This window comes from Chiroxiphia lanceolata, chromosome 6 (genome assembly GCF_009829145.1).
Source record: "Chiroxiphia lanceolata isolate bChiLan1 chromosome 6, bChiLan1.pri, whole genome shotgun sequence".
NCBI classification, from domain to species: domain Eukaryota; kingdom Metazoa; phylum Chordata; class Aves; order Passeriformes; family Pipridae; genus Chiroxiphia; species Chiroxiphia lanceolata.
In genome coordinates, this window is record NC_045642.1 from 22907060 (window position 1) to 22920697 (window position 13638).

General features: G+C 39.5%; 1 protein-coding gene across 1 annotated transcript in view; it reads left to right on the forward strand.

Annotated features, from left to right (window-relative positions):
* Window positions 1-13638, forward strand: part of HSD17B12 (hydroxysteroid 17-beta dehydrogenase 12) — an 85624-nt gene that overhangs the window by 48566 nt on the left and 23420 nt on the right. The window contains 3 exon segments of the mRNA XM_032690414.1: window positions 4091-4201; window positions 8828-8892; window positions 9883-9927. Of these exon segments, the coding sequence (XP_032546305.1) occupies window positions 4091-4201; window positions 8828-8892; window positions 9883-9927 (221 nt within the window).

A 13638-nucleotide genomic window follows, 5' to 3' on the forward strand; every position in this document is an offset into this window, starting at 1 on the left:
ACATATCTGGCCTTTGGAATTAATTAAGCTTTTGCTTGACCTTGTGAAGTTGTAACTAACCATCTTAGATGAGAACTCAGGTAATCATTGTGTTTTGTCGGCTGTTCCTCAGGATGGTACTGGTGTGTTTGTGCCTTCTGCCGCTTAGTGTCCCTCTCTCTACCTTTCTGACTTCAGTTCTCTGCTGCTGAAGTGCATGATTTCCAGCTCAACCAGTCTGTTTTCCTTGAGTATTACTCCATGCCTTCCCCCTGCTCCCCCAGCAGTTCTGCAGCATGTTCACTTAGGATCCTGCTGGCTACAAACTAACTTTATTTGGCTTCCAACGTAAAGGTAGAAATGGAGGTTTCCTCTGGGCCTCCCTTAAAGAGCAGATTAAGCCTTTGGTCCTCGCATTTGTAAGTAAGCATCTATGTCACAGCTGTATAAGAATAGATGTCCCTTTCTGGTGAACTGTTGATAAATTAAATCATGTATGAATGCATGAATATCGCTTTAATAATTCCTGAAATTGGCAATTTAGTTTCTGATTTTAAAATATCAAACTGAGTCTCTAATAAAGTTTGTTTGCACAAGATTCCATGAACATTTGACAGTCTTTGTGTAAAACTGGAATGACTGTTTAAGTGTCTTTATGCTTATTTTGAATAAAAAGCACCTTAACCAAGGTTTGAGACACTATTTCCAGTCCTCTTCTGAGGATATTGAAGGTAGTGTGTCCTTCAAGGGATTTATATATGAAAGTGTTTGTACTTCTGATGGCGTGAAGTATGTAGCTAAATAGCATATTTGTTTCCAGACTGTCTCATCCTGTATTGTGCAGGAATGTGTAGAATGAGAACGTGCCTGAGGAAGTCAGTAGTGCTTTACCAGCAACGCAAAAACAGGCACTTTTTTCAGTTATTTTTCATTCGCCTTCCAATGTGTATTTTATGTACTGCCTTTGTTTGCATGACGACTGTGTTGGACTGTGCCATACCTCTGCCTCTGCAGTCTGACTGTGTTCTTGGATTGCTGTCTGGATCTTAGAAAGAACACAGCCCAATGTTTTCTGCAAAAATTCACTTTGTCTTTTTTTCTTGAACAACATTTATACTATCCTTCACTGTCACCATTGTGATTGTTGGTTCATTCAGCCTTCCTACAGCTGTGAAAAGTTTTTGTCGAGGCTTTGTCATGGACAACAACTTATTTCTCATATGATGTGTGATTGCAGAAGATCATGTCTGCTTTTACTGGTTTACCAGGATACTGTTGTTCACAGTTTGTGTCTTGCTAAATTACCAGAGGTCTTGGCTAAGATCATACAGACCCTTTAAATTAACTTGACGTGTATGTTTAGGTTAAAACTTATTTGTAGGGTCAATGCTGATCTCACTTGAGTGTTTTAGTAAATGAGACGATTAAACACTGGTGTATCAGAGTTGATAATTGTGAAGGAGATCTGCTGAGTTCCTTTCCCATCATGTGGGTAGGTGATGACTGACTGCTGCACAACTACTGATAACATGGTGTTGTAATATTCAGTCTCCCACTAAGGAGCATTTGAAGTACCAGTTCCAAAGACAAAACATTAGATTCACTTCTTAAAATATCATCAGGAATGCTGGACATGCTGGCAGGTAATATCAGTTCTTTCAGATCCTCTGGCTATGACTGCAGAAACTGGCTTTCACTCCCTTTGGCTCTCGAGTACCTCATGGTCCTCACACTGAAAGCTTTATTAAAGGGTTTCAGGTTTTCTTTTGGACATCAGTAACCCAGACACTGCTAGATATTCTGGATTAGGACATAACCTGCTTGCTTCTTTCTTTATTACTCTACATCTCAGAGGTTTTTTGGCAGATAAAACAGGAGTGTGCTCTACTCTCTCTTCTAGCCCATCTGTTTGAGAGCATCTTAATCCTTAAGATCAGTGAAATTCCCATTTCCTTTTTTTATACAGAGCAGAGCATACCTGTTCTTCTCTGCGCCTTGTGCTCTGACTACTAGACTGAGTTTACACAGAAGTGACTTAATGCTATTTGCATTTTCATTTACATGGAACCATTGTATTCTTTTCTTATAGGTAGTGGATCATCCCACCTATCACAGGTTCTGGGACAGAGTATGGGGTATGCAGAAGTTACAGAATACCTGAAAGGTGGCCTGAAATGGGGAAAGAGGGTTTGGTCAGCAGGTGGCATCTGCTGGGGCAAGACAGCCTTGCATGTTTGCAGTGAGCAACCTCACAAAGACCTTGTCCTCTGGCCATACCAGTAGGCAGTCTTCTCCTTTCACGTTTTTATACACTGTACTATGCACCCTCTGCCCACAAAGGGTGCTGCAGCTTTTATAGGTGTATTCCTTGCATCTTAAATGGAATGGCTCTTTGCTAATTTTCTAAAGGCTCGAAGAAGGGTCTTCTATGAATAGTAGAGAATTTTTTTCTATTTACAGTATTAGGTCTTCAGATTTTTTTTCCTTATGTCATCCTCTCAATATCCCTGTAGTGATTTCAGAAGGCTTTGAAGATAGATTAGTAACAATCCTAATGAAGAGTGTTTAGTATAAAAAGGACAGTACGAACTGAGCAGATTTGTGAGAGTGGTGTTTGGGTCCTTTAAGCAACTTGCATTTCATGAAGCATCTGCATGGCAGTGAAGACAGCTGGAGATCCCACAAAACAGTTAAAAATGTGTGTGACTTGGGCTTTGCCCACCCAGTCCATTTGAATGTATTAGGTGTGCCTCTGATGTTGCCCTTTATTCTCTGTCTTATAAAAAACCAAATGTGTGTGCTACACATAATAACAGCTGTGTTCAAAAATAGACCATTTCTACCCCTCACTCCCCCCCCCCAAATGTTGAACTTGATTTTCTTCTGACGCGATCACAAGACTGCTGCTGCAGTAGGGGCTTAATGCTATTTACGTCGTCATTTGACATAGCAACATCTCTCAGGGGATTTTTAAACAATGCAGCTGTTCAGGAGAGATGAAGAGGTTGAGGATGGGGAGAGGGAAAAGGAGCAGAAATAATTTCATCTGCCATTAGGGATATTGTGGCGGGGAGGGGAGGCAGCCAGCAAACCGGAGAGTTCAGTAGATTCATGATTCTGCATGAATGGACGGCAGGATCATGGGATTTGCAGCTTTCCCTTGAATGGGAAGGAGCATCATGGGAATCGGGCTGCTTCTAACCTTTTTTGTGAATGATTCTTTTCCTTTAACATGGCACTGTTTTTATGAATGGCTCTGGGGGGCAAAGTGCTGTAAAATCCTTCTTGAGCTGTACACAGGTCCCTTAAGGAATGCTAGGATGGGAGTCAGGTGCAGCAAAACAGAGATGCTGCGATGTTAGCCGACCGTTCTGCTCTTTTGAAGTCTGAGAGGACATTGTACTGGTTTTAATTCAATGTAATTTAGCTTGATTGAAGCAGAGTTGCTTTTTATGTGAAGTATTTTTACTACTTGCTTTCTTCTACTTCAAAATGTAGTTGGCTACATGCATTTCTTCTGTTCTATTAAGGCTGGAGATGACAGCATATCAGAAGCATTTTGGAATGATCAAATTTGAAGGTCTGCTCTTGTTCGCCCACGTGTTCCCTTTTTGATATATGTTCAAAAAGCTAAAAGATTGAAAAAATTTTATGGGAACAGAAGTGAGAATGGAAATGGAGGACAATAAAGAATTGGTTTTTCTTGGTCTCAAGCAACTCATTTGCCATTCAGCTTAAGTTAAAAAAAGTGGGGTTGTCAAGCTTTACTTAAACACTGTTGTGTACATATGTTTTCAGATTTCTCCATTTTTGTTATTTTGTGCAAAGCTATATAATTTGCTTTCTTACCATCTTTACGGTCCCTTACAAACAAAATGTGCTGAATCATTTGAGAATTTATGTTCTCACCGAAACTAGCTAATGTCACAAACTTCTTGCACAGATTATGTTACAAGTCAAGGAATTCTGTTGCAGAGGTAAAAATGTTCATGTGTAATATTAGCTACTTAAATAATATTTTGTAAAACCTAATAACTGATACAGTCTTAATATCTGAATGATAATTCAACTATTTCAAACTTAAGCTTTTATAAACTGTTTTTTTTTCTAGAGGAGAAGTACAAAGTGGAAACAAAAGTCATTGTGGCAGACTTTGGAGAGAGAGAGGATATTTACAGTAGAATCAAAGCAGGATTGGAAGGCCTGGAGATCGGTGTTTTAGGTTTGTATGTGATCTTTCTAAACCTTTCATACTGGTGTTTCGTCTTGGCCTGTGCAGTACATTTTTCCCATATTGAACTTTATTGAAACTAGTTCACAAAAGCTGTTGTTTGTCTGACTAAAGCTATGTTGCTGTATGCTTGATATGTTTTCTAGCTTGCTGTTGACACAATATATGATATGGTGCTTGCATGAGTGCCTACTTTCTAGGAATTGTGACACTTATTGAATATTTTCAGTGTGTTACTCTGTGATTGTTAAAGGTCCTTTAGCTTACAACTGCATGCACCATGACTTGAACACTTGAGGTTGTTGAGCCTGGAGTAGAGGAGGCTCCAAGAACACCTTATTGTGGCTGTTCAGTACTTAAAGGAGGCTTATAAGAAAGATGGGGGCACTTTTTAACAGAGCCTGTTGCAATAAGACAAGGAGTAATGGCTTTAAACTAAGAGAGGGTAGGTTTAGATTAGTTATAAGGAAGAAGAGGTGGTGAAACATTGGAACAGGTTGCCCAAATAGGTGGTGGGTGCCCCATCCCTGGAACACTCAAGGCCAGGTTGCATGGGGCTCTGGTTGAATATGTCAGAGGGACTGGACTAGATGACCAACTTGGATTGGTCCCTTCCAACCCAAACTATTCTATGATTCTATGACCTAATGCCATGGTAGAACCTAAGCGAGCTTCAGATACTTAGCTTAGGAGATATTCAACTTCAGAGTAGAGCCCTGTGGGAGAACTGTTAATTTTTAATTATAGAGCTGTTGAAATTTAATCATTACAGTATAACATCAAGTAACTGTCTCCTGCTTCAAAAGTTTTAAGTGTATACTGATCGTGTTGATAAATTGCGGTTCTTTTGCAATTTAGTGTGCCTCAGTGTGGTTTGTTATATTGCAGGAATGTAGGTGGTGTGGGAGTCCTTGAAAAAGCAAGATGATCCCTCCAGTTACTTTGTCAAACGTAGAACTATGATGTCAAAAAGGTGTTTTATCACAAGCTAAGAAGAGTTTAAACATAACAGCAGTTTACCTGAATCTTTTTTGAACAGTGGGGTAAAGGCAGTTGCTTATCAGGTTACTGTTTTTTCCCTTGGAAGCACATGTATCTGTGCATATCCTGTATTTCTGTGGTTACTCAATATAGATGAGAACCTGTGATGGTTAAACATGTGAAAAGTCACATGGCTCAGACATCTACTAGTGTATGTCATCTGATAAAATACTCCTCACTTCAAAACTCATTTTACTAACCCGAAGTGCAGTAATTGGAACCAGAACTGTGGGGTATTTTAGGCATATTTCAAAACAATACTGTATGAACTTTGTTGCTGATAGGTGAATTTTGTTGTACAATGTTTGAACATAATGTTCAAGAAAATAGTGTATATAAAACCGCAATTAAAAAATTATGTTAAAGGATAAAGCCCAGAATGTTCTCTACTTCTTCTGACGGATTTGAGTACATACAACTTAGGACATCCAGTATTTAATTGCTGTAAAAATTCAAAACCATTGGAGTAACTTCAACTGCCAAGGATGTGTTCTGTGTAAAGAGTAGTTGTGAGAAAGCTATGAATGCCTTGTTTCTTGTTTCTGAAGGAAATAAGTTCCAAAAAAACTTTGAAGAGTGAAATTAACGTATGTTCTAATCTGTTCTGTCAAAATCCACTCAGGGAATGTAAGGCTTGCAAGCTGCCTGTCACAAAGCAATTGCTGCGAATAGTAGATCATTTAAATGTCTGAAAACACCAGCAAAGCTTTTACTGTGCGAGGTACATATCCACACTGGAAGGGTTTTTATTATTTCTTAGGCTGTGATAAGGTTATGGTGATGTACAAAATATGGCTTTGTATAGTCTTGCATAAAGTGGGCACTAAAGCAGTATGTGTCTCAAATTCTGTGTAAGCTTATTACAGGAAAACAAGCACGTTCCTAAAGCAGAGCCTGGTTCTTGCTGTTATTTGCGTGAGCACCTTGACTAAAACCGTGGTAAAAATAGCAACTAAATGCTTTAGAGTTGCATATTCTCTAGTTGAGTTCCTCCACTTTTTTTCTTGCAGCCACTGTCAGTGCAGGTTTACGAAAACCTGTCTTCTAACTAGTCACTAGCAGTTTTAGTAGATCTTGTGCTCAAGATGACCAAATTACATGATACTTAGGTCTTTTCTATTCCCCAGATATAGCTCTATTAATAGAAACCACTGGCCAATGTAATTTATAAACACAGGTGATGGCTACTCCAGAAAGACAGTGTCTTAATTTTCTTATGACAATTAATTTCATGCTTTAGTGCCTTGTATTTTAAATTCTGTAGTATATGTTGCAACCCAGAATATAGCTTTTGTTCAGCTGCGGTTTTCATGGGTGTCTGAGGGAAAACATGGGTTTAAGTGAGAACAACTATAAGGGATGAGTTCTCAGATTCCAGCATATTTTCTTCTTTCAGGTCTCATCTGGAACTGTAGGTATGAGAAGCGTTGGTAGCACAGTTGTCAATGATTGATGCTGATTATTTTTTAACCTTGTACTTGGAGATAAAGGAGTCTCCACACGTACTGCTCAAGAACAAGCTTCTAATTATGTAGTTGCACAGAGTCCAACTAAAGTACTTACAGATTGAAATCCTTGTAAACTTCTTATTTGGAAGCTTCTTCTCACCCACGTATGAAGGCTAAAAGAGTTTGCATAATGTTTTGCTGTGTGTTCAAAACAGCGTCTGTCAGTGACTTCGAACATGTGCTAGCTACAGCAATATGCTAAACAAGCAGAGGTGGGAAATCTTCCTTTTGCCATTCTTAAATAGCTGTGATTCTTGAAAGGAGTTTGAGCTGGACAGTATCTTACGCTATGGTTTTCCATTTTTTCCTACTTACAGTATGGTGGTACAAACCCAAAACGGATTTCTTAATGATCTGTTACAAACTTGTAGCAGAGATGATTGCTGAAAGTGGAAGGGCGTATATCTGGGACTCAATCTGCAGTAAAGGGTGTGAATTTTGTGTGACTCTCTGGAGCATGAATCATGTAAATATTCTGTATTTGGAAAGAATTACTAAGGTTAGTCCCATAACCCTGCCATAATTCATAGCCAAAATCCCTTCCAGAGAGATGGACTGAAAAATAATTTGTTTTAGGATGAAAAGAAGTAAAAAAATTTGGTTCACTCTGGCAATAACAAGACTGGATCTTCTTCCTTTTCAAAACTTCTCACTCCTTCTAAATATGGGAAATGTCTGCTGGGAATTTACCAACTCTCTGTTCCCCTCAATTCCTCATCTCAATTTTTAAAGGTTATCTAAAAGTTAAAAATTCGAAGCACACAACATGACTAACGAACTTCCATAAATATACTGAGATCTGGACTAAAAGAGCTGTCACTTGAGGGAATCTCCGAATGAAGTTGGTGCACTTGGCCAGAGTCTCTCCTGCTTGTTTCTTGCACATCCTGCGTCCCTACTGATACTTAAATTTCTTTTAGGCTGGGTGTTAAAACGACAGCTTTGGGCACGGGTGTAGGGGCTCTTTTATCTTTTTAAAAAAGACATCAGTGCCTTTTGAGGACGTTTTTTGTCCCAGTGCAGCCTCCTGCCTGGAGGTGCACAGTGCTGTTGAGCATACACAGGCTTTGGGATTCTCTGGGTTGTAAGACACTATATAAATGTAAAATGTTGCCACAGCAACCACATGTCACGCGATTCACTTGCGTAAGATAAACAACAGATACTTAGGAAGCGGAGATCCCATTTGGTTGCTGCTTTTTGTCTCCATATCAATGTGCTTTATGGAGTTGGAGGCTGCAGAGCAGTACTGTTTTCGAACAAAGTAGAATTTTCCCCCTGTTTGGGTTGGGATTTAAGAGCGGGTTTTGGTTTCACGTCCAAGAATAAAACCGTGCCAGTCTGAAGTACTGAAAAAAAACCTCCGAGGTTTAAGTAATTCGTACCTTCTCGGTGAATTCTAAACGCTGCCGACGGGGAAAGATTTCGCAGGTATTGGGGGAGACGGGGAGCACGGTTTCCTGCTGTGAATCTCCGTGTTACGAGGCAGCGAGAGCGGAGCGTGTCCCCCACCTAAGGCGGCGGATCCCCCCGATCCCGGCGCGGGGAGCGGGCGGTGCGGGCGGTGCGGGCAGCGCCCGTCCCGCTCCCGGGCTCCTGCTGCCACCTCCCGCCCGGACCGCGCACTGCGCCGGCCGCTCCCCTCCGCACCCTCCCCTCGGCGGGAGGGAGGGCTTGTGTGTCTCTTATTTCACTTCATAGTGTATTTATAGAAAAAGATGTGAAACCGTTTCCCTACTGTCCTTCCTGGCGCTGGGAGCTGCTCTCTGGCTCGACACCCCGCAGAGTCCCCCGTGACCCCGCACATGTGCTCTGGCGTTTCTGGCAGGGAACATCCTATGGAAGCAGCGGAGTCCGAGTGCTAAACATGCCATCTTTTAAACAACTGGAGAATTAATATTAAAATGAACCTCCAATGTGCTCCCGAATTCCACTGGTGTGGTGTACAGTAGGTTTACAGTTAAGGAAACTTAGGAATAGAATGTCTTAAATGCAACTTTTCAGAGTATTGTTTAAAAATTGTCATTAATGGTGGCCTCCAAGTGATCTAATTCATGCTTTTGTTCAGTTAACAATGTGGGAATGTCGTATTCTTATCCTGAATATTTTATTGATGTTCCAGAGCTGGATAAGTTAAGTGCTTTTGTGGTACCTTCTACCGTTCTATTATGATAAGCAGATATGGCAAAAGTATTTAGGTTTGGTAAAGGAACCCACATAACAAGGTTTTTTGATTAGAATTAAGTGTTCAAAGAGCTTTGAGATTTACATAAGCAGCATAACACAACTCAGATGATGGCAGTCTTATTTTTGGTGGTGGTTCTTTACATATTCTTCCCTGCTGCTTCGTTTCTATTTCAGACAGATGCTCTGGGGTCACTATCTGAATTCTGCTCCTGTGCGTGGTCTCATCTGACTGTTGCGCATGAGCAACTTTAACCTGTGGTGGGGGTTCTTAGGTGACTGAAGAGAGGAAAGCAACTTCATGGATGGAAGCTGCATATTCCATATCGGTTAGGAAACTTAATATGACTGTTTTAGGCAGTTCATAATTAGGGACAATCTGGGTTGTATTGGACACACTGAAAACTGTGTTTATGAACAATTTCACTGGTGCATGATTTTGTTTCCAAAACACCCATAGATCACTGTGTCCACTGTGGTTTTGTGTCTTCTGCTTAATCACCTTCAAATAAGCTTCATAATGTTTAGCAAAAAAAAAAAAAAAAAAAAAAGAAATCCCTGTTTTTAACTTGATGAATCAACTTTAAGTCACTATAAAACACTGCTATGAAATGGTGAAGAGCAAAATACAGTAGTTCATTTCTGAACATATCTAAATATAAGAATTTATTGAAGTTTATAAGTGTTGCAAATAGGGTTAGGAAATACAATGTCAATGTGATACATGTTCTTTATTAGTTTGAATCCCTAATCAGAGATGAAAATTGACCAAGAGCAATTCACAGACTTTGTTGAAAGCCTATCACTGTTCCTGATACTTAAGCAGGAAGGCAAGGGATAAGGGTGAATAATCTATCCCAGCACTTAAACCGAGAGGGTGTATAAATACTGATTAAATAACTCAAAATGAGCAAACCCTAAAACTTTGCTTTCTTGCAGACAATTGACAAAATGGTCAACATTAACATCATGTCTGTTTGTAAGGTAAGTGCCCTGTTCCCTACACTTGTTCCTGATATCCTAATTCAAAACCAGAAAACAGATTCAGTTGTTTGAGGGAATTACTTTCACCTGTTAGACCACAGGTTTACTTTTCATCTTGGAGAAACCCAGAGGTTGTTAGTGTCATATCGGACTGTGTGGAATATAATTTGTGGCAAAGATGCCTATTAGCTATTTGGAAGAGCAAGGTATGTACACAAAATAGCACTTAATGCTTCTTCACGATTGTTCTTCTTGTAAATCGTTCATTTTTCTCCCCTTCCATCTTTTTCTTGGGGTGGGCAGCCCTTATCTCTGCACACATAAGGTTTTTGTGCATTGTAGTGAGAAAACACTTAAATATTTTCTGCGGAATATGTGAGCAAGAAGGAAAACCAAACTCAAACTTTAGAAGTTACCTTCCTTTTTGATATTTAAACTGAAAGTTTTTTTGAGAAGAAATCAACTTGACTTCAGGCTAAAACATATGGCTGTTTTCCTGTTTTTGATATGAGGCCCATTCAAAAATGAGATTTTCAAGTCAAAGCTTAAAAGGGATGGAGGGAATAGCAGCTGCTTACATGACACAGGGAATTGCTTAGTGTATTACCAGTGAGTGCTGATGAAACTCCTTGTGACTATTCACTGCTAAACCTTCTTATGCATAACAAAACTTGTATCTCCATTAGCTGAGGGTTAGCCTTTTGCCTCCAAGCTAAAATATTTGATGTTTCAAAGCTGGCTTGAAAGATTTTACTTTCTTGCAGCTCTTCTGATTAGGTCAAGTACTGAATTCATCTAGTACTGTGCTTCTGGGGAGTCTAAACTCCGAGTGTTTTGTTTCTCTGTAAGGGGACACAGCACCTCCTAAAACAAGGTTTTAATAAGATGCTCACACTTCATTAAAACATAGACAAACAGTGAAAATGCAGCTCTTGCATGATTGAATTTGTAATGTCAGCTTGTCACTGTGAACTACTTTTCTGTGTGTTTTAACATCTTAAAACTACTTGTAAAATGAGTCTTCAGAAACCTTTCACTTTGAAAATGACTGTGAGCCTGACAAGTACAGATTTTTTAGTTGATTGAGAAGAATTGTGGCCCATGGTGTCTTGCACCCTGCAAGATTTCATTAGAGAAGTCAGTTATTAATGGGCACCTTTGAAAGTTTTTTCTTACGGAAGTAATTTAGTGGACTTTTTTTTAGGTTAACAGAGCTGCATCAGGTGTACACCTGAAGAAGTTTTGTCATTCATAGACCTCTTGGAGATTAGTGTAATCAGAAGAATGCCTCTGCTAAGGTGTGAGATCTGTGCTGTGCCAGCAGAGGGAGTGCACTATTCAGTGATAAAAGAATTTAGGGTGTCAGTCTTCATGGGAGCATTTTATTAGAGTAGAGAAGTTACAGATGAACTAATTTGTGTTTCCGAAGATGGTGGAGTAGAGTAATTTAACTCAGTATACACCTAAAGTTCCAGAGGTGCAGCCAGACTATATTGTTTTCCACAGTAAACTAATGCTGGTTTATGGTTTCAGTTATCATGTTTATGATCAGTGTTGGTCAACAATTTAACAGAATTGTCATACAGTTTCTTGTAAAATTTGCATCCTCTCAGCCTCTTAAAATTCTAATGTGGCTGTCTTTGCACATATAAAAACTTACTGAAGATCTGCTTACTGTGTTTTTCCTTCTGTTTGAAAACTTTTTTCTTGACTCTGAACAACTCCTGCTACTGGATATATACAGAGTTTGAGCATAGGATTCCATGCTTGAAAATGTTTCCTCCTGCATGAGCCTGTTGTGTAATTAAACAGTAGGCATGCCAGATGCTTACTGTTTTGGGAAGAAGAGCACATTAGAGCTATGTACCATCTGTAAGACATTTTTTCAGGAGAACCCACAGAACTAGAGAATTTTTCTTCCTTGCATTCCTAGGGGATATGCAGTGTGTAAGAAGGGGTGCGCTGAGAGGCTGCACCTCACAGGAAAAATTATCAACCTAGTTGGTCTTGCTTTTTAATGCTTTCCCCAGCTGTAAAATATATACTATGGAATTTTGCCAGGTGTTTGAGAACTTATTTCCTGTCAGAGCTTTTAAATGCATGTCTTTCCCAAATCATATTCCATGCTGCCTTCTCCCATCATGTCCTTAGAGCACTGTTGGGTTAGGTCACCCATGAACCCAGTCATGCAATTCTGGGGCTCACTCAGTCTGACATAAAGTATTGATTACTATGATCTGCTTTCAAAGCACCTGTACGTCACTGAAGATAAGTGGTAGCTTAGGTAAAACTGCTTGAAACAGTAAAATGTAAAACTGCTTGAAACATGTTCACATCTTTTAAAATACTGGTTATAAAAACCTGACCCCTGTCCCCCACAGTAGATTCTTTTAAAGCAATCTGGGTAATATCACATTTTTATGGTGATGTGCAGTGCAGGAGCTATTTTGGTCTTCATAGAGTATACAAAACAAGAAATGTTAAGGCTCTTCATGGTGCTATAAATAGAATGAAGAATTTATTTGTTGTATTTTCTCAGGAGAGCATGAGACTTAATACAGCCATATACAAGGATTGATTTGGCAGATAAATGGCGAAGAAGACAATATAGTATGTGTATACAGGAACCATATTCATGGTTCCTGTCATAATCTCATGTCAAGCTTCTGGAGGGATAAATAGCAGAACTTTTCTTTAATGATTGTTGTTGGCAGTTCACATAACATGGGTTTGTATTATAACTTTTGGATATCTCATGGTATTTTGAGAGCCAAACTAAACATTTCTGGCATTGAGTAAAATATCAGGTCAAAGCCCTTGGGTTTTTTCACTAACCAGCAAGTGTTGAAAAACCAAAATTAGAGTAGTTTCTAGTCATAGTTCCTTGTATCAACTGCGTCTTCTTGTGTCAATTCACCTTTGTGTGCTACAGCCTTCAGTTTCACTTGGGCAAACAATTAACTTGTTTTGGCTATTGGATTCATGTCCTGAAAGCCAAGGGTGCTAGATTTGCTGTCCAGGGGAAAAAAAGGGGTAGGTCATGAACCCAGAGAATAGTTTCACATACTTCAGGGAGTCCTTGTTTGTCCTTTGGAAGCTCCAAGAGATACTTGGTATAGTAAGGAACTGCAAGTTTGTTATTTCTGTTTGCAGCATCACAATATGCTAATTGCATGGGGAGTGAGGCATAAACTTGTGTTCTCTTGAAAATGAGCAGGACTAAATAGTTGAGGGAGTACTGGCTTAGCGGTTGATTAAGCAGGGAGCTGAATTGGTTTGCGAGCTATTATATTGTGGGGGAATGTAAATTTTAGGCTTGCAGGCCAGGCTTTGGTTGGAAATTGACATTAACAGGGGAAGGGGGAGAGTAAATTATATATATGTACATCCCTTGGTGTCTGTGGTAATCTTCATGTTGATTACCTTACTCATTTTTTATACTGAGTGTCAATGCAGAAGGCTAATAGGCCTACGACATCAAGGATTTTTGTCGTCATAGTTGAGGTGCTTATAATTTTCTTTAGAATTCAAAATACATAAATACTTAATGTTGAACCGAGGTATCTGGTGTCAGCTGCCCTCCTAGTGGAGGAGGAGTGAGAGGTGAATTATACCAGGTTGTGAATCCCAGGCAGAACATGGATATAAACTCTACTACAAAGTCTGAAACTGTGAGTTTAGGAAAGAAAGCAACAACAAAACCCACAACCA